This window comes from Scyliorhinus torazame, chromosome 15 (genome assembly GCF_047496885.1).
Source record: "Scyliorhinus torazame isolate Kashiwa2021f chromosome 15, sScyTor2.1, whole genome shotgun sequence".
Lineage (NCBI taxonomy): Eukaryota > Metazoa > Chordata > Chondrichthyes > Carcharhiniformes > Scyliorhinidae > Scyliorhinus > Scyliorhinus torazame.
The window spans coordinates 62,035,613-62,060,793 of record NC_092721.1 but is presented as its reverse complement, the minus strand read 5'-3'; the positions used below and the strand labels follow the sequence as shown (position 1 = coordinate 62,060,793).

Genomic DNA, 25,181 nt, shown 5'->3' with positions numbered 1-25,181 from the left:
AGTTGGTTGGCTGCTTCATTTTCCACAGGCATGCAAGTTTAATGTTAATGAGACCCGCAGCTAAATTCACCGTGAGCCCACACTGATACAAGGGAGAAAATTAGTCATGTGATTTCCTGCAAATAACTCCGGCACAGTTAAAATCACCCAGTTTCTTGCCTTTAGGATTGTTAGTTAAGAATATTAACTGATATTAATCATCTTGAATGACAACTAAAACTTTAAGGTAAGTTTACAAATTTAAGTTTCTGATGTTGTGACTTTACCTACACACCTAATAGCTACAATCGGCTAAGATGCTATTGATATAAAGCAAGCTTCACCATTTTTCTCCATTGAAATCACAATAATCGTTCACTGTACTGGACTATTTGCTGAATTCAGTTGCATTCAAGCTGTTCAGTTGAACTGATGCCAAGTGAGTTCTTGGTTTTTATATGAGCTGAGAAAATAAAATCAATGTGTGTGGTATAAGTGCAAACATTAAATGCTGTTAAATATATAAGTACTTCCATCATGTTCAGCACCTAGTCTAGAAATGACTTTTAAGTGCATCAGAAGGTCGTCTTGTTCGCACTACTGAAAAGAGGGATACTTCACAAGTGATGTGTAAGTTAGTGAATATTTATCAGTGATGGGAGAGCCAGAATTCTGCCCCATTTTAATAAGGTAAAGAAAAAAGCAATGAGATGGAGGTGGAATAGTTGAAAAGTATAGGAGAGAGGATGTTACAAATCAATCAGTGGTTTGGTGAGAGCAAGAATTGTTTTCTAAAACTTTAAGACAGGACAAAGAAAGAATGTTTATGGAAGGGGAAGACTGCTGTTGTGATAAGATAACTGCTGTGCTGCTCCAGTGATTTGATGGGAAGATTTTAAGTTGGCTGTTGGCAAGCTTCTTTATGTCTGAAATTTGGTATTGTACCAAATAACTGGAAACCCAATCATTAATTGAAAGTTCATGAAAAACGAAATGTTTTCAAGGAATTATTTTGCTATTTTCAAAGAAATACCCAGCAGGAATCCCTAGCCCTATAGGTAAAAGCTGCGCTGGGGTGAATTATTTTCATTTTTAATAAATTTCCATGTTGCCCACATTTATATTGATTTTTTTTTAAATGACAGAATAATTCTTCTACTTGCTCCCCATTCTACCAATTAATGTCAGTGTATTTTGCAGATTAGCTAAACCAGAAAAATGTGTAAATCTGGATATTTGTGTTTGTTCTTAAATATGTTTAGAAAGGAATATTTGAATTTTAAGGATACGTTTTATGAATATATGTTCCCAGCACAGAGCCTCTGTCTCTCCCCTACACAGAATAATTTATGAATATGCTACCACAGTTTCCATCGATTATAATATTATATCTCAATGGTCAAGGCACCAGAAAGTTCCGTCCAAAGAAAGGGAAAACAGAATTTGAGAGTAGAGCAACAAAAAACATAAGAACAGATTGCAAAAGCTTCTCTAGACATGTAAACAGGGAAAGATTACCAAAACCAATGTGGGTTCATTCCAAAAGAGAATTGAAAAGGGGGACAAGTAAATGGCAGAGAAAAAAACAAATATTTAGGGTGACATTTTCCCCAAAATAAACACAGTGGCGGAGCAGGCGGGAAAAACAGTGAATCAGCCATCAGCTCCAAAAGCAGCTTTCCCTGAGTATCATTTGACTCTTAGCCGAAAATAAATGAAGGGGTGAGTCCCACAATGTCATTCTGGCAGGACAGGGCAGGCCGTGATAGAACCCACCCTGCCTGCAACTTTGGTTTAAACCGGGTGCCCTGAGAGAAGAAATGAAAAAGATCTGTCCCTGACCCTCGCCAAAATGTTTTCTGCCCCTTGCTCTTCCTTAGTTCCACCCAAGACGATTCTACTGGCGGAATTTCCTGTTATTGCACAGAATGTTTGCTGAGGTGAGAAAACCAGCTTACAGCTTACAGCTCACAGGCTGCACAGCTTTGACAAAGAGTCATCCCGACTCGAAACATTAGCTCAAATTTCTCTTCACAAATGCTGTCAGACCTGCTGAGATTGTCCTGTATTTTCTGTTTTTGCCGCAGGCTGCACAGCTGGCTTTTTTTTGGCACACCTGGCACTCTGTGTAGACAAAATCTCCCAGCATGGCCCACGCCATCACACTGGCGGAGTGGGGCCTAGATGGGGCATGGCCGATCTGGGATTTTAAAAATACACCTTCTCCCCTACACCCCTCCTACCCCCGGTGGATTCCCTTCACCTGGTTCACATTTAGCAAAAGCAGTTGTAAAGCTTGCTGACTTTACATCAAAGGGAATTCCAAATGTTGGGGGAGATGGCATGATGCAACGAGGAAGCCCTTTGGGGCCCAACTTTCCTCTCTGTGTAGCCATGTTTCTATAATGGCTATAATGTCATACATATGAATTTCAATTTGAGTGACAATTCATCTGTTTTATTACGAATGGTGCAGGCATTCCGATACGGAGGCCATTATTCAATTTTTTTCCACTGGTTTAATAAACTCTGGCCCTATTCGCTGGCATATTCTGATTATCCCTTTCTGTCATACTCTGATTATCATTACCTTTATTGTCTTGTAATTTCCCTTAAATTTACTCACTTTTCACCAACATGATCCCTTCCTCCCTCCATTTACTTTAAAACCCCCTCTGCTTCTCTAGCTATACGACTTACAAGAACACTGGCCTGAGCACGGTTCAGGTGAATTCCATCCCAAAGTACAGCCTCCACTTTCTTCAGTACTGGTGCCAGTGACCCGTGAACTAGAACTCACTTCTCCCACACCTATCTTTGAGTCATGCTATCATCTCTCTAATTTTATTTATGTTATGCCAATTTGCACCTGGCTCAGGAGGTAGTCCAGAAATGATTACCTTTTGAGATTTAGCTTTACTGCTTAGCTACTCATATACTCTATGCAGAATCTCTTTCCTGGTCCTATCTATGTCATTGCTACCTGCATGGACTTTATAATGGGCTAATGGCTGGTCAGATCATAGTGTCCCAGAGGACAATGGATCTTGAGTGAATCACCCCTGCTGAACAAAGTGTTCTGGTATCTTGCCCCCTCTCTGATGCATTATAATATCTGAAGTTCAACATCCAGCTCAGCAATATTCACACCAAAGCTCCTCAAGCTGCAGACACTAGATGCTATGCGTTGCAGTGGCATCCTGGAGCTCCAACGTACTTCAGCCGTGACACATCACTGTCCTTCACTATTTTTTGCATTAATTAAATTAATCATTCTTAAGTAATTCATAAGTACCCTCTCACCTCACTCCCTCACGCACCTAATTGCCAGCTTGACACTCTGCACTGAAGCAGCACTTAGCGGAAACATGCAGTACTCAGAAACCCCAGTACCTATACTTCCTGCTACGGACGGACGGGGGGTGGGGGAGGAGGGGTATTTTAAACAGTCCTGATTTCTTCTCTCTCCTTTCATTCATAAACAGAAAGATGTTTTGATTTGCTTCCCACTTTATGAGCAGTGGCTTGTTTCCCAACCCCTCAGTTTTGATGTGATCCAATTTTCTATGAATAACCTCACAACAAATTCAAAATAGAATGAACAGCGAGTGTTAGTTTATATGGGCGCATTTAAATGTGGGAGGTAGGTTGCAATGTTGTCTCCTTTTCCTTCACACAGTAACAGAGGGATAGAGAATGAAAGGTTTATCGGGCAAAGACCACAAAGAAAATAATTATTGTTTCATGTGAGTCCAAAGTCGAGAATCAAAAGTCCAGTGGTGTATTCCTTTATAAGGGTTGGCAGGCTGAAACCTGGATAATTCACTTTTCCAGTAGAGATGAATTCCACAATGAGATGAGGCACAAGAAGAATGCGTCTTGTAGGCAAGGGTACAAAAGGTCTGGTAATTCCCGTAGAAATAGTATGGATGGGACCAGGCATTCAAATGTAGACATAGTCCCCTTTCTGTGCTGTTGCTTGGTAGATAGAAAAATGGCAGACTGAATTTTGAAGTTCCACAAGGCAATATCACAGTTTGCACCAGCTAGGGGAGGGTCAGGTGACATGATTCCCTTCTCTCAACTTTCTCCCTTCCCTCTGTCTGGGTTCCTGATGCTATATTTTCAACTGTTAAGATTTGGGAAGAATGATTTTTGCTCTTTGTCACAGCAGACTTGTAGAGATTTTCTGGCCATATTTTCTTGGTAGTTCCTTCTGAATTTGGTCTCTGCTGTCAACAGAGGTTGTTCGCATCTCTTCAGAGATAACAAGGTGCTAGTTTCTCTGATACTGCCAGATAGCTCTTACTGTTCGAGGGTCAAGTCATTTAGCCATGAGGCTATATACACATATATTATATAAAATATATTATGTGAAGTCTTAGTCCCATTACATTTCTGAAAAAAACAAATGAATCAAACTCTGCTAAAACTCAGAAATCAGTTTAAGCTAACTACCCAATTAACTAGCTACAGCTGCTCTTAGAACTTGTGTATCCCCATATAAGACCGCAATAAACTTAACTTACCTCTTAACTTAAACAGGTAATTTTCAGCTCATTGCTAAATTAAAGAAAAAAAACCCTACACTTTACAGAGCAATTAACCCTTAAAACCCCCTCACTCACCCAACTCCTGGTTTCACACAGTGCCAGGTCAACGATGACCTTTCAGGTGAAGGATTTTTACTTCAACTTTCCAGCGTCTGTATTTTTTGGTTTTGCTACAATCGGTAGGGAGCACATGGAAAAGATCTTTTCAACACCTTCAGTAATAAAAGTCTCTCCCATGCATTATGTAAATTTTAAAGTGCGTGTTTTCTATTAACTTTCCTTGCTGTCCTCTTGCAATGAGTAACAGAATCATTGTTAAGTCTTGACAGTACCAGACAGGCCATCCAAAAGAGACAGATAAGCACTTGGAAAAGACCAAACAGTAGCAGGGCCAGCTAAAGTATTATGGAAGGAAGGCGTGCAAGGCAGTCTGAGCTGAAAAAAGGGGGGAAGAGTTCAAATGTGAAAGTTCAGATAATAATGATTGAGAAAACCATTAAGTGGGAGAAAAACTGAATTCCCTATGTCCAATATGTTACCCACTAGTCAAATGTAGCTAACTGGGAATTGGATGAGGCTAATTGCACTCCTAATTTGAATCATGGGATCATAGTGCATAAAAGTGGATTATGTAGCTCATCATATCTGTCCTGACTTATTGAAACAGTTATCCTGTTTTTCCAACTTCACTATAAACCCCCTATACTCCATGAAGTGGAGTGATGAGTGAACAAGATTTAGGATTGTTCTCCCCGTGTCTGCGTGGGTTTCCTCTGGGTGCTCCGGTTTCCTCCCACAGTTCAAAGATGTGCAGGTTAGGTGGACTGGCCATGATAAATTTCCCTTAGTGTCTAAAAAGGTTAGGTGGGGTTACAGGGATAGGGTGGAGGTGTGGGCTAGGTAGGGTGCTCTTTCCAAGTCCCAGTTCAGACTTGATGGGCCGAATGGCCTCCTTCTGCACTGTAAATTCTATGATTCTATGAGGATGGGTCAGGATGTCAGCACTAGAGTTTTGGGTGCAAAAATGCTCAGAGAATGCAGTTTCAAATCCCACCAAGGGAGATGGTGAAATTCAATTTCTAAAATCTGTTCTCAGGAATGACAACTAGCATTGGTTGTAGTAAAAAACCACCTGTCTCATGAATGTCCTTCCATGAAGGAAACCTGCCATCCTTACCCCCTTGTCTGGCTGACATGTGCAATGACCGAACAAGCCACTTAGTCCAAGTGCAATTAGGGATGAACAACAAATGCTGGGCCTTGACAGAGAAGCTCATATCCCATGAAAGAATAAGGAAAAAATGGTTGGCTGGTTTTTGTTCCTAATTCTATTGTTATGAATATCTGACTCATATGTTTCAGGAGTACCTTTTAGTTTGGGAATTGATATTTCAAAGTGCAATGTAAATGAAAACTTTTTTGCAAAAATATACATTATTCATAAAATACCTGAAACAATTTAAACACTTTAAAATGGTCATCACCTAAAGTGCAATAATATTCAGGGTTCGTACATCGATCAAGTTTCCTTCTGAGGCACTTCCATACAATTGTGATACATGTATTATTCACCGTGTGTATTCAATGTGAGTCCTACGGCCCGAAGGGGTTCTCTACAATTCCATTCCCCTCAGTTCACTGTGATTGAACAGCCTTAGACAGCGAGCTTCCCCCATTGCCTTTCTGCGGCGGTTGCCCCAGGCTTTAGTGCATCCCTCAGCATGTAGTCCTGGGCTTTGAAATTTGCCAGTCTGCAACATTTGGTCGGGGATAACTCTTTTTGCACTGGAAGACCAACAGGTTTGGAGCCATGAAAACAATTTGTAAAGCTGGTAAACACACTTAAAGTAATTGCAACTCAAAGGATGGCCTATGTTTGTTTAATAAGGCCATCATTGGAAGTGTGACAACACAAAACAAGGGTGACTCTACTCTAAGCTTGTTGGAGATATCCACAAAGAAGGGTGGTACTGCCAAATCTACAGCCCACTGGTTACCCACAAGCATACAGATCAAGATAAAGCAGGGAAAGAAATCTTATGACAGTCAGAAAAGACTTAACACTGCAGAAAGTCTAGAGGAGTATAGAATGTACAGGGTGAAATAGGAAAGCAAAGAGAGGATATCAAAATGTACTGGCAGTTAAAAGCAAAGAAAATCCTAAGATTTTTTTACCAGTACATTAAGAGCAAGACAACAACTAAGGAAAAAGTAGGGCCTGTCAGATATGTTCATGCTAACTTGTGGGTTGATGCAGATGATTTGGGCAGGGTACTCAACGAGCACTTTATCTCTGTCTTCACTCAGGAGGGGGATGATGCAAACATTATAGAAAAAAGAGGATGAGTGGAAAATATTAGATACGATAAGCATAGTGAGAGAGGAAGTACTGGAGGGACTGGCATCCTTGAAGGTGGATAAGTACCCAGGGCCAGATGAACTCTATCGTAGGCTGTTGAAGGAAGCGAGGGAGGAAATTGCGGATACTCTGAAGATCATTTTTACAATCCTCCGTGGATACAGGCAAGGTCCAGAGAATTGGTGGTCTGCGATGTCATACCAGAATTTAAAAAGGGTGCAGGAGATAGGCCAAAAAATTATAGACCAGTCAGTTTGATTTTGGTGGTGGACAAAAGAATTGGCTAATGGAATTCAATCCGATATTGCATTAGGGGAGCGCAAATAAAGTAAGGGAATACACAATAAATGGGAAGATATTGAGAGGGGTTGAGGAAGTGAGAGACCTTGAACTACATGTCCATGGGTCCTTGAAGGCAGCAGGACAGATGGACAAGGTGGTCAAGAATGCATATGGAATGCTTTCCTTTATTGGGAGAGTTGTTGAATACAAAAGTGGTAATGTAATGATGGACCTGTATAAAACAGTGGTTAGGTCAAAGCTGGACTTTGTGTGCCGTTCTGGTCACCACATTACAGGAAGGACATAATTGCCCTGGAGAGAGTGCAGAGCAGGTTTACAAGAATGTTGCCAGCTAAGAGGAGAGATTGGATAGACTAAGGTCTATCTTAGAACAGAGACTAAGTGATGACCTAATTGAGGTATACAAAGTTATGACCGGCCTAGACAGGGTAGATAGAAAAGAATTGTTTCCCAAGCTGAGGGATCAATTAACAGGGGGTATAGATTTAAGGTGATTGGTAGAAGGATTAGAGAGGACATGAATAAAAACCTTGCTGCCTGAACTGGTGTTATGGCTGAAACACTCAACTCATTTAAAAGGTACCTGGATCTGTACCTGAAGTGCTGTAATCTGCATGGCTACTGACCAAGGTGCTGGAAAGTGGGGTTACAATCAATGGCTAGTATCTTTTTTCACTTTCTTGGCTGGCGCAGACATGATGGGCTGAATGGTTTCTTTGTAACTTTTCTATGGTTCTGCCTTGCTGAGTTATTTGCATTACTCATGTAGTTGCCAAGATCAAAGAAGGATTTGAAAGCAACTGGTAAATAATGGAAGGTCTTAAATAATCCATATACTTTTCGGATGAAGTTGACTAGTTTCAATCATTATCCAGGACTTCCCAGGTGTACCATGTTGCCATGGGATAACTTCTTGAGTTTATTAAAATTTAAGTTTCACATTCGGTCAGTTTGACAGAAAGCTGCGAGAAACGCCAAGAGAGAATTTGCCAACAGCTGTCATCAGTCAAAATAGTTTAAATACCATTTTCCTTTAAGAAATCTGTGCTGACTTTCCTTGATTAATTCATATTTGTTCAAGTGACTGTTAATGTTGTCCCAATGTATAAATGGGCAGCATGGTAGCACAGTGGTTAGCACTATTGCTCCACAGCTCCAGGGTCCCAGGTTCAATTCCCGGCTTGGGTCACTGTCTGTGTGGAGTCTGCACGTTCTCCCCGTGTGTGCGTGGGTTTCCTCCGGGTGCTCCGGTTTCCTCCCACAAGCCCCTAAATACGTGCTGTTAGGTGATTTGGATATTCTGAATTCTCCCTCTGGCCGAAATGTCGTGACTACGGGATTTTCACAGTAACTTCATTGCAGTGTTAATGTAAGCCTACTTGTGACAATAAATATTATTAATTAATTAAAAATTTATCATTTGTAAAAATGTTCCCACCACCAGGATTAAATGGCCTGGCGTACAATTGCTGGGTTTATGCATTCACCCCTTTTCAAACAAGGATTTTCCTCCAGCATCACTGTTGCATCATCGCTGTACCTAAAGGTGATTGGAAGTCCAGTCCCGCCACAATTTTTACTCCTGCCTCTCTCAATATGTTCCAATGTTCCATACTCATGGTCCTTTGTTACTTTGTATAGCTCACTTTGTGGGACATCACTAAATTGAACAAAGAATTTCAGGACCAACTGAGATGGGGATGCACAGTTAGAAACTAAGATTGAACCAAGACTCCCGCATCCATCATGGAATGTGTTGCTAAAAAAATAAACTGTTGAAATAAATGCACTCTAAATCTAATTAACACGTCAATATTAATGAAAGCACTGTTGAGACATGTTTTTGTTTCCTGCGCTAAGATTTTGTTATTCTTGTTGTTAATACAGTCTTGAAGCTGCTAAAGGATGGTGCTGACCCCAACACATTGATTTCCTCAGGAGGCTCACTGTTCCATCTGGTAAGATCAGTCATGGTGTGCCATTATTCATTAGGTACTATGAAGACATAGGGACACAGCTCACTGATAGCACTGAGAAGTGGCTCGCCTCCTTAACACATATATTTTAAACAAGTGGGAATAATTGATGGTAATTGTTAGGGTTAAAATTATTTTTCTTTTCCCCTTGGTAACGGATTTTGTTGATCATTTATATTTTTTAGATTTTAGTGCTGTTCCAGGATTTGGTCCCCATAGTTATTATTGCATAGTTATTGTCATAGTTATTATCCTTTGCATGGAAGGTAACTTGCTATAAAGATAATTTTAATACGTTCTGGGGACAGGAGCCTCCCTATAACTCCTGTTGGGCCATTTTCATGAGGAACCATCTGGACCAAAATGCATAGATTTATTCCCTTAAAATATTTCATGACTGTACCATAATTTTCAGCCTTTCTATGATCACAGATGTTTATATAATACATTCAATAAAGAAAAATACCCCGAGGTGCTTCATAATGGCATAGTAAGAAAAATGAATGCCATAAAAATGGTGATAATCGAGATATTAGGAAGGTTAACCAAATACTTGGTAAAAGCATTTAGGAGAGGTTTGAAGGTGGACAGGTAGGTGAAAAATGGAGGGCTTAGGAAGGAGTCCTGGGATGTATTACCTATGTGGCTGAGGGCACAATCACCAGTGACAGGATGAGAAGCAAAGATGAGTTGCATAAAAGACACAGTCAGAGGAACAGAGCATTCTGGGGAAGGGAGCTATAGAGTTGGTGGAGGTTACAGAGATGGGGTGGTGTAAGGTCATGAAGGAATGTAAGTATACAGACGAGTATGTTACATTAGCTTCTAGTTTCCTAAACTCTCCAAAAAATCAGTAAACAAAAGGTGATAGGTGAGCAGTGTGGTGATATATTTTATACACTTAGCAATGCGTCCTCCAACCCGCAGGTGGCGTCAGACATCAGTCATGTGACATCCAGCTCTCGCCAGAAGGTTGAAAGGCGTATACCAGGATAGTCATACATAGGAGTAGTTCCAGGAGTCTATGTAACTCAAATAGTAACTTGGTCTGTATAGCATTCTGATTGTTACCGTAATACGTGCAAATCAATAAATCATAATTCTAGTTAAGTCACCAGCAATTCTGTCTGAATCATTGCAAAGACAAGGTCACAGAACACAACAAGCAGAACTTGGTGAGTATAGAATATAGGCAGATATGTTTTGGATACTGTGCAGTTTCTAGAGGGTACATAATGGGAGGTAAGCCAGAAAACCAGGAGTGAATTCAAGGAAAATCTTTCTCAATGAAGCAATTAACATAACTAATAAACTTTGGTAGAGATAGTTAATTGCTTTCAAAATTGATCAACTGGATTAATGTAAAATAGAAATAGTCATCCGTGCAAAAGATATCATTGTTGTATATTTTAAATCTCTGATCAGTGCAGAGATGACATACCAGTTAATATATATGTAGGAAGTTTATTTATAGTGTTTTAAAATGACGACACCATGCTTCTAGCTCTGGCTTCCAGCTCTTTCTACAACTTTGTTTACTTTTCTTTGAGTCCACACCCAGGTTTAACCAATCAAGCAGTGAACATCAATATTGACTCAGGTAATCTGACAAAGAACGATTGAACATTTACAATGGCCTGCCCCTCTAAGTTAAATTTTCCAGAGGGTCATTGAGCCTGGTACAATGGAAGACTTTCTATTTTGCAATTTTGTCCCACCATCGAGTTCTCATGATAGACCTCAGATATTTTTGGTGGAAGCATTCCTGAGCTTTGATGTGGCATCTATAAACAGCCCTATAACAAATAGTAATAAATATTATCAGTTAAACTGATTGTCGTCACATTAGCAAGCAAATGTACAACATAACTTCCCTTTGCCAGAGAGACCCTTTTAATTGACACAGTAACAACAATAATTTTGAGGTTGGAAAGTTAATTTTGTTGTGCAGACATTGTACAGATTAGTATTTATGAAGTGAGAGACACAAGTAAGTGCAGGAAACATTATCAATCTCTAACCTAGAACCTGAATAACTACATGATTCATGGTACCCTAGGCTATATCTCACTTTTGTTTTATTTTGTTCCTTGAAATGGATGACACTGATAAGATAGTGGGCTGAATTCTCCGCTTGTCACCGCCGTCAGCCGGCAGAATTGCGATCGGTCGGAGAAAGCGTGCAACAGAAAAATCGCGATTTGTGCCTGATGTCATGCTCCGTTCCTCCAGTGGCGGTGTTAATGAAGTTTGTACCCGCAGTTGGCGGGCCCATGCAAAACCAACATTTACATGGATTTAAATCTCATTAGATGATTGTACACTGCTCCACTCCTCCGCCATGTTCCACTTCTCTCAGACAGAAGTCACCCAGGTTCAAATTGGTGCAAATATTTACAAGCAGGCCTTGGGCTTTGTGGTTGTTGAGGGAGAGTGAAAGGGTAAAAAAACTCTCGAATTGTCAGGCCTGCTTGTGGATGGCAACCTGCACTGCGGGGGTAGCGGAGAACGACTTGGTGTTAAGTCCATGCACTCAGGGTATCCCCCTCAGAGTCGAAGTGGCCTGGATCAGGCCGCCATTGCTGCAGTATGTGGTTTAAATACATCCCACTGGTACTACTTGCAAGTTCCTGAATGTTCACACCGCTGGACGGGCAGGCCACATCTGACGAAGAGCATGCAGGGGAGCGGGACGATGAGCAGGACATGGGACCCGGGCAGGCAGGGGATGCCGTACAACGTTATCGCCAGGGCCAACGCGCACGGGACACACTAATCATCTCCAGGTTCACCGACTAGGAGAGAATTGGTGGAAGGGGGGCTGCTGGCCAGGGGCATGGACATCACAACCCAGACCCACACCCCCTCACTTCCCACACCGCCCGCTTGCACACCCCTCCATTGTACATACCAGCGGGGCTACGAGCTGGGGGCCCTATGTTGGCAGTAACAGTGGGTCAAGTCCACGGGATGGAGAATGATGACAACCCGCTCTGCGATTCTGCGATGTGTTCTGGTGCTCCGCATCAGATGAAAACATCTGACTCATGCCCACGGTAGCACCTTCGACCTGGGTGATCACTGCATGCGAGCTGGTCAGTCCATCACATGGTCCCGTCGAATCCCTGGGGTGGGGGTGCTGGGGACGGTTGGGGCATGGGGGGGGGCGGGGGTGGGAAGGTGGGGTGGAGGGCTGGGAGCACGATCCTCCCACAGGGCCTGCACTGGTTGTGCCCACCCCTACAGACTCATCAGACAGAGCACCGAGGCAGATTTTGACGGTGTTAATGGTGTTAAATTGTGAAGAAATATATACAGCCCGTGCCCTAACCCCCATAACTAAACTGCGCCTTGCATCCATGCCAACTTAACTGTTGTCTAACTTTCTGGCCTTACAGGCTCTAACACTATGTCTAGATGGTTCCCCAGATGGTACAGCAGGAGTGGAGGTGACCTGTGGTGACTCCTGTCCTGCGACAAGGGTCCTCGTTGGCATGTGCGTGGGGGGGCGGGGTTAGTGCCAGGGGAACGGAGCAGCCAACTCACCCTGGCCGCCCTGAAAAGGTCGTGAAGTTTCTTTCGCCACTGCATGCCAGTCCGGGCGACGTTGCCCACGGCGCTGACCACTTCTCCCACCTGTGCCCAGGTATGGCAGATGGGGGTGCCTGGCGGCCCTCCTCCCAGGCCGGGTATAGGGTCATCACTCTCTCCTCCACGCCATCCAGGAGGGTGTACAGCTCAGCGTCCCTGAACCGTGGCGCTGTTCTCCTTCCAGTCATCTTGTTGGCTGGGACGGTGTGTGTGTGGGAGGAAGGACCATTTAATGCGGCTGCGGCGTGTGAGCCTCATGAGTGCCAATCATGGACCCGGCGAATCTGGCACCGGTTTACGTGGAATTGATTGTGTTCCACGTGGCGATGATGCTAGCCCATTGAAAGTAGCTGAATCGGTGCAGGTGTTGCGCCATTTTTTCTGACGTAAAATGCCACACTTCCTCCGCTGGTGTCAACATTTAGCCTCAGAAACGGAGAATCCAGCCCAGTATTTATTATCCATTCCTGCTGGACCTGCCCTGAGGGCATTACAAATTTGTCATATGCTGTGGATTTGGAGCAACATGTCAACCAGTGCAGGTTTGGTGGGCTTTCAGAGATAGGGCGGGGAAATGGGCCCAGGTAGGATGCTCTTTCAGAGGGCCGGTGCACTCGATGGGCCAAATGGCCTCCTCCTGCACTGTAGGGATTGTATGAATCAAAGTTCTATGGCGATTCCCTCCCATAAAGGAATGGCTTGGTGAGTGAATAGGATTTTATGACAATACTTCCATGGTCCCTTTATTCTCCCCAATCAAAGCTCAAAAATGATCAGGGGCGAAATTCTCCCCAAACGGCGCGATGTCTGCCGACTGGCGCCCAAAATGGCGCCAATCAGACGGGCATCGCGCCGCCCCAAAGGTGCGGAATGCTCCGCATCTTTGGGGGCCGAGCCCCAACATTGAGGGGCTAGGCCGACGCCGGAGGGATTTCTGCCCCGCCAGCTGGCGGAAACGGCCTTTGTTGCCCCGCCAGCTGGCGCGGAAATGACATGTCGGGGCGGCGCATGCGCGGGAACGTCAGCGCAGTGGGGAGAGTCTCTTCCGCCTCCGCCATGGTGGAGACCGTTACGGAGGCGGAAGGGAAAGAGTGCCCCCACGGCACAGGCCCGCCCGCGGATCAGTGGGCACCGATCGCGGGCCTGGCCACCGTGGGGGCACCCCCCGGGGTCAGATCGCCCCGCGCCCCCCCCAGGACCCCGGAGCCGCCCACGCCACCTTGTCCCGCCGGTAAATAGGTACTCTAATTTACGCCGGCGGGACAGGCAATTTATCGGCGGGACTTCGGCCCATCCGGGCCGGAGAATCGAGCGGGGGGACCCGCCAACCGGCGCGGCCCGATTCCCGCCCCCGCCGAATATCCGGTACCGGAGACTTTGGCAACCGGCGGGGGCGGGATTCACGGCGGCCAACGGCCATTCTCCGACCCACTGGGGGGTCGGAGAATGACGCCCCTGGTTTGTTGCATTCAATTTCACAACTTGCCAGATTTGAACTCAAAGGCAATAATATAAAAGCAGGATATTGCAGATGTTGGAAATCTGAAATAAAAACAAAGTTCTGGAAAACCTCACCAGGCCTGTTAGCATCTGTGGAGAGAAAACCAGAGTTATTGTTTCAAGTCCAATAAAATTGTTCTTTTGAACTGAAGGGAGGTTGACCTGTGCTCAATTTATGCCGTTGAGAATGGAGGGCGGGTCTGATGGAACGAAAAAGGAACGTCAGTGATAGGTTCGATGGTGGGAGAGATTAAATGACAAAGTAGTAACGGAACAAAAAACAGAGGGAGTGATAATGGTTATAGTAAAGAAACAAAACATTGATCCACTGTAAGTGTTAACGGATGTCATGCTGAGCGCGAAATTAATTGACGTGGAGGTGTAAGGAAATAAAATTGAGTCCTTTACTAAGCACAGATTGTTCAGCATCAGGGGTGGGAATGTCAGAGGGCATAGTGAATACATGACATGAGGTGGGATTAGAAGGGATGGGGAGGAAGTATCTGGAGGGCGATCCATCCCCATAAATTGTCGGACCTTATATTCATTAACACCTGAAAGGAAAACCTGGGACCAGGATAGTTTTGAGATAGGGTGAGCTGGTGCTGCTGGAGAGAGTGGTCGAGTGTGTACATGTGGCGATGCATGGCATTGTCTGGATCTCCGGATGCGGCCAGAACAACAGTCTCTGGAATATTGTATGTCTTTGAGATACTTGTAATCCTGGGTGGATTTGAAACACAGAAGATGGAACTTCAGTTGGAATCCATGTGGAGTGAGTCAGAGTTGGAGACTGAGGAAAGAGCAGCAGCTGTGACAAATGAGTTTCGGTATCAAATCAATTCAAACACCAGAAGGGAAATGGAAAGGATTTGAGGGCGAACAAGGTGAAAGAGGCAAATTAAAATCTTGTTGGAGAGAAGATCAGAACATCTTCAAGGTAGATAGTCCTGGAAGAGGAGTGGCAGTGAATTAAACACTAAAATAAAAGTAAAATACCGCAGAAGATGGAAATCTGAAATAAAAACAGGAAACAGCATCTCCATTTGGTCTCTCCAAGGTAGAGGACACTGCATTGTGAGCAGTGAATACAGTATGCTAAATTGAAAGAAGTACAAGTAATGCACTTCACAACCTCTCAGTTGGTACAGACACCTTGGGTGGAATCTTCTAGTAACTTGGTGAATGATGGAATCTAATTTGGTGGGAGGCCAAGAATCGTCAACGGCGGGATGAGCTTCAGTAATTAAGTTCTTGGTATTTTAATGGTGGTTTAAAGGTTGGTACAGCTTCCTAATTTACAATGTTGGGAAGGCCTGCTGCATGCTCACTAAAAGGCCACCTTGCTGGAATTAAGTTTCCCCCTCCAAATTAAGTTCCCCACCAGTGAGAAATAATGGTCACGTTCATGACTGCACATAAGTGGCATGCAACTGGCAGGATACACTTCCTCTATGATTAACGATGACTTGCTGTTGCATTGTCCTCTTTGGGGAGTATCCATAAATGTGACCCTATGCTTGACACCGCATAGTGCCATTGCAAGTTGCGTGGAGGGTGATCAAGGAGGGAGGAAGTGTTAGCGGGAAATGTTGGAGCAGTGGACAGACAAAGGTGGATGGGACAATGCAGGCTGTCTGGGTGCTCTTGAAATATGATGCCTGGAGCTTCAACCCCATGACCGTAGGACTGTAAGACTAAGAAACTACAGAGAGTCATGAACATAGCCCAGTCCATCATGCAAACCCACCTCCCATCCATTGACTCAGTCTACACCTCCCACGGCCTTGGGAAAGTGGGCAGCATAATCAAATACCCCTCCCAGCTGGATAATTCTCCCCTCCAACCTCTTCTATTGGGCAGGAGATACAAAATTCTGAGAACACGTACCATCAGGTTCAAAAACAGCTTCTTCCCTGCTGTTACCGGACTCCTGAATGACCCATTTATGGACTGAATTGATGTCTCCATGCACCTTCTCTACTGAGTAATAGCACACTCCGTAAGCTTCACTATGTGTCTATGTCTGTATATTTACTTTGTGTATTTACTGTATGGCCTATGTTTTTCATGTATGGAATGATCTGCCTGGACTGTACACAGAACAATACTTTTCACTGTAGCTCGGTACAGGTGACAATAAATCCAAATCCAAATGAATTCACAGCAGGGACAGCAATGTCCTGCCTCCCATCACAAGTAATTAATGAGATCCTCGGGGATGCATATGTAATGAGCAGGAAAGTGCATTGATCAGCCAATCCACACCACAGCAGAAATCATGCTCACTTCCACACCCGCCACCAAATTTAGATTCCAGACAGACGTTTTGGGCCATAATTAAGCAACTATCATCTTCAGTAGAGGAATTAAGATTAACTTTGAAATTTGGTATTCCTGGCATGGAGTTTGGCCCACCAAGTTCAACAACCCCCAGGACTTTCTGTCTGAATGGAATTAACAAATTCCTGATTTGCACACCCTGTGGGTGAAGCTCAGTGCTGGCAAAATACATTTGGCCAATAGCGTCTAACAAGCTTAAAAGAATAATCTATCTTCATCACTGTGCTCGAGGTCAGTGGACCTAACTCCAGCCTGCACCCAGCCCCTGGAGCAAAGATTGCACTATTTAGGGGCAAAATCAGGAAGCTGGGATATTTCCCAACTCCTCCTACCTGGAACAACCCAGGTCAATTTATTCCATTGAAAAAGAAATGGGGGAAATAATCCGAGGAAATATAATTCGACAAATCATAAAAAAATACTTTCTCTTTCGAATCATAGAAAGGTTACAGCACAGAAGGAGGCCATTCGGCCCATCTTGTGCATGCCAGCCTGAGGACTCCCAGGTCCCCCTTTCTAATCCCACCTTCCTGCACCTGGCCCATAGCCCAGCCCTGTAGCTTAGAGAAGATTCAATCGTAGATAATCTTCAGAAGGAACTTAAGGATAAAACATGTCATCCGTTACTAACATTTAGCTTTAATGAGATGGAATACTTATTGTGCCAATCCTACATCACACTTCTATCACACAGTGGAGGTTATGTGGATAGTTTATCGTCTGAGTGTTTTTTTGGTAACACTACTGTGAAACATTTTCTTGCCATCAGTAACAGCTGTCAGAGACAGATGGAGCGTAAGATGCTCCCTGGGCTCACGATTAAGCTACAATGACACAACAATCATAAAAGAAACTAAGGAAAGAAATATATTTTCAATCACTAATCACCAGATCCTGGTCCCTTTTATTTTTAGACCCTTCTTTCATCTCTTCTAGACTTTTGCCATGTCTTTCCCTTTCTGGCTGTACTATTATTCAGCCAGTCTGACTCTTGCATTACTAACATTGTGTTCTCTAGTATTATCCTTGACCTATTTCTTCATCCTTTATGATAGCCTTCTTCCTATTATATTGATACCTTTGCTTTAAGCCAATGACTCTATTCCTGGTATTTCATGCTAATTTGTTATTTCCTAAATTGCACCTTCTTAACACTGATGCAGAATGTATAACATTCCGAATCAGTCCCAAGTTTTATTTCATGATTTGGGTGAGTTAGTGACAGTTTTGGATGCCACACTTTGGGAAAGATTCAGGAACATCAGAGGAAACTCGGCACAGAATAGTATTGGAGCCATGAGGAGTAATCATGAGGAGTAATTGCATAAACTTGACTTTGATGTAAAAGTTTGTTCAGTGATTTAATGAAAGTGTTTGATATGTTAAACAAATTCAAAGAACAGTAGGTACAGAGAGCTGAATTTTCAACCACTTATGGGGATGGGTTTCTGTGCAGAAATTGTGAATGCGGAAGGCATCATCACCAGTTCTGGATGCTTCAGTGATGTGTTTAGATTTTCAAAGGGAGGGTGGGATTGGGGGAGCTGGCAATCCGCATACCTCTAATCAACTGCTATGAGCTCTTTAAAGTGCATATTAGGACAATGGGAGCAACAAATAGCAATTTTCAAATGGCAGAATGGGAAACATGGAGGGTTTGGAACCTGTTTGAACCTGGCTGTCGGAAGCAGAGCCGGGAGCCATGAGTGCTCACGGCTACGATGCATAAAAGGGGAGAGTGAAACTCAGTTGCTCGTGCACTGGAACGTGCTTGAGCTGAAAATCTTGATTTTGTTAGGACTGTGTGTTTGGAAACAGCGAGAGGCGGGCGTCCATGGCTACCTCTACTATGCCTGCTTGGTCTGGATTGCTGGAGCATTCCTTCCAGATGGAGGGAAGAGTACAGTTCTCCTGTCTGTCACAACCGCGATCAGGTCCTCAAGGGATGCATCAGAACAATGTGGGGCCACTGCACTCACTGTTCATCTTTTTTTGCAAGGGAAAGCTTTTAATGTTTTATGACTCGGCAATATGCATAGGTAATGCACCAGTAACTACCTGTAAACAGAACTTTATTACAAAAACTTTTTTAAAAATGTACAATTTTTAAAAAATGTGCAACTTCATCATCAACCTCTGAATAAGCGGCGACATTTGGTTGTGATTCTTCTTGATGATAACCAAAGGACAATGATCTGTCTCAACTGTGGAAGTTGGAAGCCCATATTCGCAGCCGTGGAATTTCTCCAAGCCTACAACTAAACCTAGGCATTCTTTTTCGATTGGAGCGTCCCTCTGCTCTGTTGTCATTATGGATCGTGATGCATATGCGACTGGTTTCCAATCATCATGCTCGAGTTTCAGAAGAACTGCTCCAAGACTATCTTTCGGTGCGTCTGTTGACACTTTAATCTGCTTAGGTGGGGAAAAAAATGTGAGAACTGGCGTGGTAGTGAGTAAAGTCTTGAGCTTCTTCCACTTCTTATTCATGTTGCTCAGTCCAAGTGAAATATATTGTCTTGTGCAGGAGATCATGTAGATGTGTTGTTTTTGCTGACCGGTTTGGAATGAATTTCCCTATAAAACTGACCATACCCATCACTCTTAAGATGGCTTTCTTGTCGTGTGAATTTGGCATGTTGAGAATTGTCCTTGTCAGGTTCAATGCCATGCGATGAGAGCTTGTCACCTCGGAATGTGGCATCAGTTACTCCAAAATGGCACTTTTGCTTGTTGACCTTCAGCCCATTTCTCCTGACGCACGTTAGAACTTTAAGCAACCTCGTATTGTGCTCTTCTATAGTTGAGCCCCAAATGATTATATCATCCTTGTACACAAGTACGCCTTCAATGCCTTCGGTTATGTGCTCCATGGCATGGTGAAAAATTTCTGATGCCGAAATTATGCCGAATGGCATTCTCAGAAAGCAATACCATCCAAATGGCGTATTAAAAGTGCAACACTTTGTACTTTGTTCCTCTAGCTTTTGCTACTGGAAACCTTGAGATGCATCAAGTTTCCTAAAGAATTGTGCACCAGCCATCTCCGATGTGATTTCCTCATGCTTTGTTATTTGGTAGTGTTCTCTTTTGATAGAATCATAGAATTTACAGTGCAGAAGGAGGCCATTTGGCCCATCGAGTCTGCACCGGCCCTTGGAAAGGGCTCCCCAACTAAGCCCACACCTCCACCCTATCCCCATAACTCAGTAACCCCACCTATCCTTATTTGGACACTTAAGGGCAATTTAACATGGCCAATCAATCTAACCTGCACATCTTTGGACAGTGTTAGGAAACCGGAGCACCCGGAGGAAACCCACACAAACACTGGGAGAACGTGCAGAGTCCGCACAGACAGTGACCCAAGCCGGGATTCAAACCTGGGACCCTGGAGCTGTGAAGCAACTGTACTAACCACTGTGCTACTGTGTCGCCCAGGTATTCTCGTTGAGGGACTGGATTCTCAGCTTTTGGGACTAAGTCCCCATGCTGCCGTGAAAACTGGTCTTTTACGCCAGGACAACTGGCGTCAAAAGGCCACAGATTCACCGTCTTGCTGGGGGCTAGCAGGCAGCTGTGCTCCATGGCAGACTCAGCCTGCGGACCTGGACCGGCAAAATAATGCCCCGCCTCGGCCGCTCAAGCGTCCTGGACCACCCGCACACATTGCCCCCAGCCCAGAATGAAGCCCCCCCCTGCCCACCTATCGGCCCTCCCCCGACTGTGGCGGCACTGGATTGAGTCCGCAGCCGACGCGCGAGGATCCGCACCGTGGGACCATGAGAGGTCCACGCCATCGGGAATTCGGCCGGTCATCACGGGGAATCACGGGGCGGGCGCAGTGGGCGCTCGGGGGGCGAAGAATTTAAAAACTGGCGCCGCTTCCGATTTTGGCGCCAAAACGGATTCTCCACTCAGTCGCCGAACGCGATTTCGGTGTCGGGGAGCGGAGAATCCAGACCAAGATCTTTGGGATCCATACATATGCGAAAACACACATCATGGAATTTAGCCAATTGATAGGGTCTTCTATCTTTCTGATTACTTTTAATTTTGTCATCCTGTTTAGCTCCTTTCTGAGGTGATCCCAAGGAGGTGCAGGTGCTCTACTTGGTGCATGTATCACAGGTTTTGCATCCTCTTTGAGTTGTATCTTGCAGGTGAATGGTAGTGTACCAAACTCTGTGAACACATTGCTGAATTTGCTGATAATGTTCTCAGAATTGTTGGAGTGTTAATCCAATCCGTTGTGGATGCTGTGTACCAACTGCACTGGACCTAATTTTTCACAGGATTGATCACCTAATAATGAATCCAAGCCCTCCGATTCAATTGAGAATGGGACAGAATAAACTGTGTTCTTCACCATCATACTCCGATCACAAGCATCATAACATTTAATGCTTGAACCATTATAATCTCTCAGAGATATTTTGTGATTTCTTCTAATTGGCTGAATTTTTAGAGATTTTAAATCAGTCATGCTGATTAAATTGGCTTTGGCGCCAGTTTCTAACTCCAATTGGACCATTGTACCGTTCACTTCAAGTGGTAGCAGCCATTTGTCCTCATCAACCGCATTTATTTTAAATGGAGCATCAATTTGCATTTTTGTAAGTGCTGGAGAATTTTTTGATGTCTCCAAAAAACTATCCTTCGCTGTTATTATTCCAACAAACAATGCTTTTTCAGCACTGGGGACTGTGTCTTCCACGGTGCTGGCTGATGTGGGGTTGAGCTTTGAGTAACAATTCTGAGCAAGGTGATTTTTTTCCTTTGCATCTGGAACAAAATTTGCCAAACGCTGGACAGTACCTTAATTTGTGCCTTTGACCACATCTTTTACACAGAAAAAATTTGCCTTGATCGTTAACCTGTTTGTTGGTGTGCGAGGAGCTGCAGGACCATTCCCGCCTTTTTTTTTGGACGTTTCCCGCCTTTTTGGAAAAAGGGCAGCGATTGGAAGGCTTTCCTCCAAGAAGACGCCACCATTACTGTGAAACATTGTGCTGCTAGCTTGTGAGCCTGACAAATCTTCACTGTTTGTTCCAAAGACAGCTCCGATTCCCTCAGCAACCGTTCCCTCAGCTTATTTTCATTCACACCAAACACGAAAAGGTCCCGAATCATGGAAGATTCCACCACAGAAAAATTACAGGTTTTAGCTTTTAACTTTAAATCAGTGATGAAATGATCTATGGACTCTTTTGTCTTCTTTATATGTGATCTAAACACACAGCACTCATCAATTTCATTCTTTCTGAGGCCGCAATGGGCATCAAATCTTCAAATTACTTTGTTAAAATTTTTTACTATCTTCATCATTTGCAAATTTAAACATATTAAACACAGCAATTGCTTCGGATCCTGCCACTGTTGGAGTATCACTACCTTGAGCAAATCTGATTGATATCCTAAATTTACCGCAGTAAGAAACAGATTAAATTTTTGTTTAAACACACACCAGTTGCTGTCCACATTACCATGAAATCTGAGACTCATTGGTGGTTTCAACAACTCCATGTTGTTAATTCTTGTGGTCTGTGTGGTAGTATGTATTGGGGGTCATGTGGGACTGGAAGCCCTAATGTCATTGGCTGACAGATCCCGGGTCCTGGTTGGCCGTTGACCTCATGCTCCGCCCTGAAGGCGAAGTATAAGAAGCCGGTGCCTTCCCCCGCAGGCCAGTTTACTATCGGGCTGCTGGGGAACAGACACGCTAAATAAAGCCTCATCGACTTCACTCTATTCGTCTCACGGAGTCTTTATGCGCCACAATTTATTAAGCGTGCCTAAAAAGGACTATGGAGCTCAGGATCATTCCAGAATGCCTGAGGATCAGCCCCCACGCAGTGAATGCGGCAGCAGCCTTCAAACACTGGCAGACTTGCTTCGAGGCCTACATCAGATCGACCACAGGCCGAGTCTCAGACGAACAAAAACTGCAGGTCCTGCACTCGAGGGTGAGCACGGAGATTTTCACCCTCATTGAAGACACCGACGATTTCCAGACGGCGTTCACAGCACTGAGAAGTCTCTACGTTCGCCCAGTTAACCAAATCTACGCTCACTACCAGCTCGCGACAAGACGGCAAGCTCCCGGAGAATCGATGGACGAGTTCTACGCCGCGCTGCTGATTTTGGGAAGAGCCTGCAGCTGCCCGTCGGTGAATGCAAACGAACATACGGACATGTTAATGCGCGACGCTTTTGTGGCAGGTATGCAATCCTCCCAAATCCGCCAAAGACTTCTAGAAAAAGAGTCGCTAGGACTCTCAGAGGCACGGGCCCTGGCAGCCTCGCTGGACATAGCCGCGCGTAATACCCGTGCCTACGGCCCCGACCGCGCGGCAGGCCATTGGGCCCCGTACGTACCCGTCGCGGCAAACCCCCTACCCCCCCCCCCCCCGGACACCCCACAGGCTTGCGCAGTCCAAACCCCGAGTCGCACCGGGGGCGCCCGCTGCTATTTCTGCGGCCAGGCGAAGCACCCCCGACAACGCTGTCCGGCCCGCGCAGCCAACTGCAAAAGCTGCGGGAAAAAGGGCCACTATGCGGTGGTAGAACATAGAAAAATACAGCACAGAACAGGCCCTTCGGCCCACGATGTTGTGCCGAACCTTTGTCCTAGATTAAGCATAGATTATCATAGAATTTACAGTGCAGAAGGAGGCCATTCGGCCCATCGAGTCTGCACCGGCTCTTTGAAAGAGCACCCTACCCAAGGCCACACCCTATCCCCATAACCCAGTAACCCCACCCAACACTAAGGGCAATTTTGGACACTAAGGGCAATTTAGCATGGTCAATCCACCTAACCTGCACATCTTTGGACTGTGGGAGGAAACCGGAGCACCCGGAGGAAACCCACGCACACACGGGGAGGATGTGCAGACTCCGCACAGACAGTGACCCAAGCCGGAATCGAACCTGCGACCCTGGAGCTGTGAAGCAATTGTGCTATCCACAATGCTACCGTGCTGCCCCTGGTGTGCCAATCCCGCGAGGTCGCCGCCGTCCCGGGGCCACAGGGAGCCCTACAGGCAGTCTATGCCTCCCAACCCCCCCAGCACGCCATGTGCGACCCGCAGACGCCGCCATTTTGGGTCCCGACCACCGCGGTCCCGGGAGAACTGGGAGCCCTGCACGCCGCCTATGCTCCCCAACCCCCCTCCCCGGAGTCCATGTGCGACCCGCCGCCGGTGCTCCCAATTTGGGTGCCGGCCAACACTCTCCACGGAGAGGAGGGGGTTTTCCGCATCCCTAACGCCACCCTCACCCCCGTCCCGCGCCCCACGCCTGACCCGCCGGCGCAACCTACCTGGACCCCGACCACCGCTGTCCCCGGCGAGGGAGCTCCGCACGGTCCCAGCGCTCGCAGCCCCACGACTGACCCGCCGCGCCGCCGACCTGGGCCCCGACCACCGCTGTCCCCGGCGAGGGAGCTCCGCACGGTCCCAGCGCTCGCGGCCCCATGACTGACCCGCCGGCGCCGCCGACCTGGGCCCTCACCCCCGTCCCGCGCCCCACGCCTGACCCGCCGGCGCAACTTACCTGGACCCCGACCACCGCTGTCCCCGGCGAGGGAGCTCCGCACGGTCCCAGCGCTCGCGGCCCCACGACTGACCCGCCGGCGCCGCCGACCTGGGCCCCGACCACCGCTGTCCCCGGCGAGGGAGCTCTGCGCGGTCCTAGCGCCCGCGGCCCTGGCGCTCGCAGTGAAGGAACTCCGCGCGGTCCTAGCGCCCGCGGCCCTGGCGCTCGCAATGCAGGAACTCCGCGCGGTCCTAGCGCTCCCCAGACCCCCCAGCACACCATGTGCGACCCGCAGACGCCGCCATTTTGGGTCCCGACCACCACGAGGGGAGGAGGGGCGCCGCCATCTTGGACCGCCCCCGACCTGTACGACGCATGGGGGCGGCCATTTTGTCCACCCCCGACGCCATCTTGTGACCCCTCAGCCACGTGCGATGTATGGGGGTGGCCATTTTGTCCATCCCCGACGCCATTTTGGACGGCAACAACGGACCTCACCCCACTACTACAACCACGGCTCGCTTCGGTTACACTCGATCAGGCTCGGCCCCGGACTCTCCAGACGACGACGACAACGGTCCTAATTAACGGCCACGAGACGCCATGCCCAGTCGACTCCGGGAGCACAGAAAGTTTTATACATCCCGACACGGTAAGACGCTGTTCCTTAACTACCTACCCCAGCGCACAAAAGATTTGCCTAGCTGCAGGATCCCACTCCGTACAGATCCAGGGATTCTGCATAGTTACCCTTACGGTGCAGGGGAGGGAATTCAAAAACTACAAACTTAACGTCCTTCCCCAACTCTGTGCCCCCACCTTGCTGGGCTTAGATTTTCAATGTAACCTACAGAGCCTTACGTTTAAATTCGGCGGCCCCATACCCCCACTCACTATCTGCGGCCTCGCCACCCTCAAGGTGCAACCCCCGTCCTTGTTTGCGAACCTCATCCCGGATTGCAAACCCGTCGCCACTAGGAGCAGACGGTACAGCGCCCAGGACCGGACCTTCATTCGCTCCGAAGTCCAGCGGCTACT

At 46.0% G+C, this 25,181-nt stretch overlaps 1 protein-coding gene across 1 annotated transcript in view; it reads left to right on the top strand.

Moving 5' to 3' along the window:
* The window catches only part of myo16 (myosin XVI), an 875,686-nt gene that overhangs the window by 100,986 nt on the left and 749,519 nt on the right, over positions 1 to 25,181 (top strand). The window contains exon 3 of the mRNA XM_072476270.1: positions 9,082 to 9,152. Within this exon, the coding sequence (XP_072332371.1) occupies positions 9,082 to 9,152 (71 nt within the window). The remainder of the gene's footprint in view (positions 1 to 9,081; positions 9,153 to 25,181) is intronic.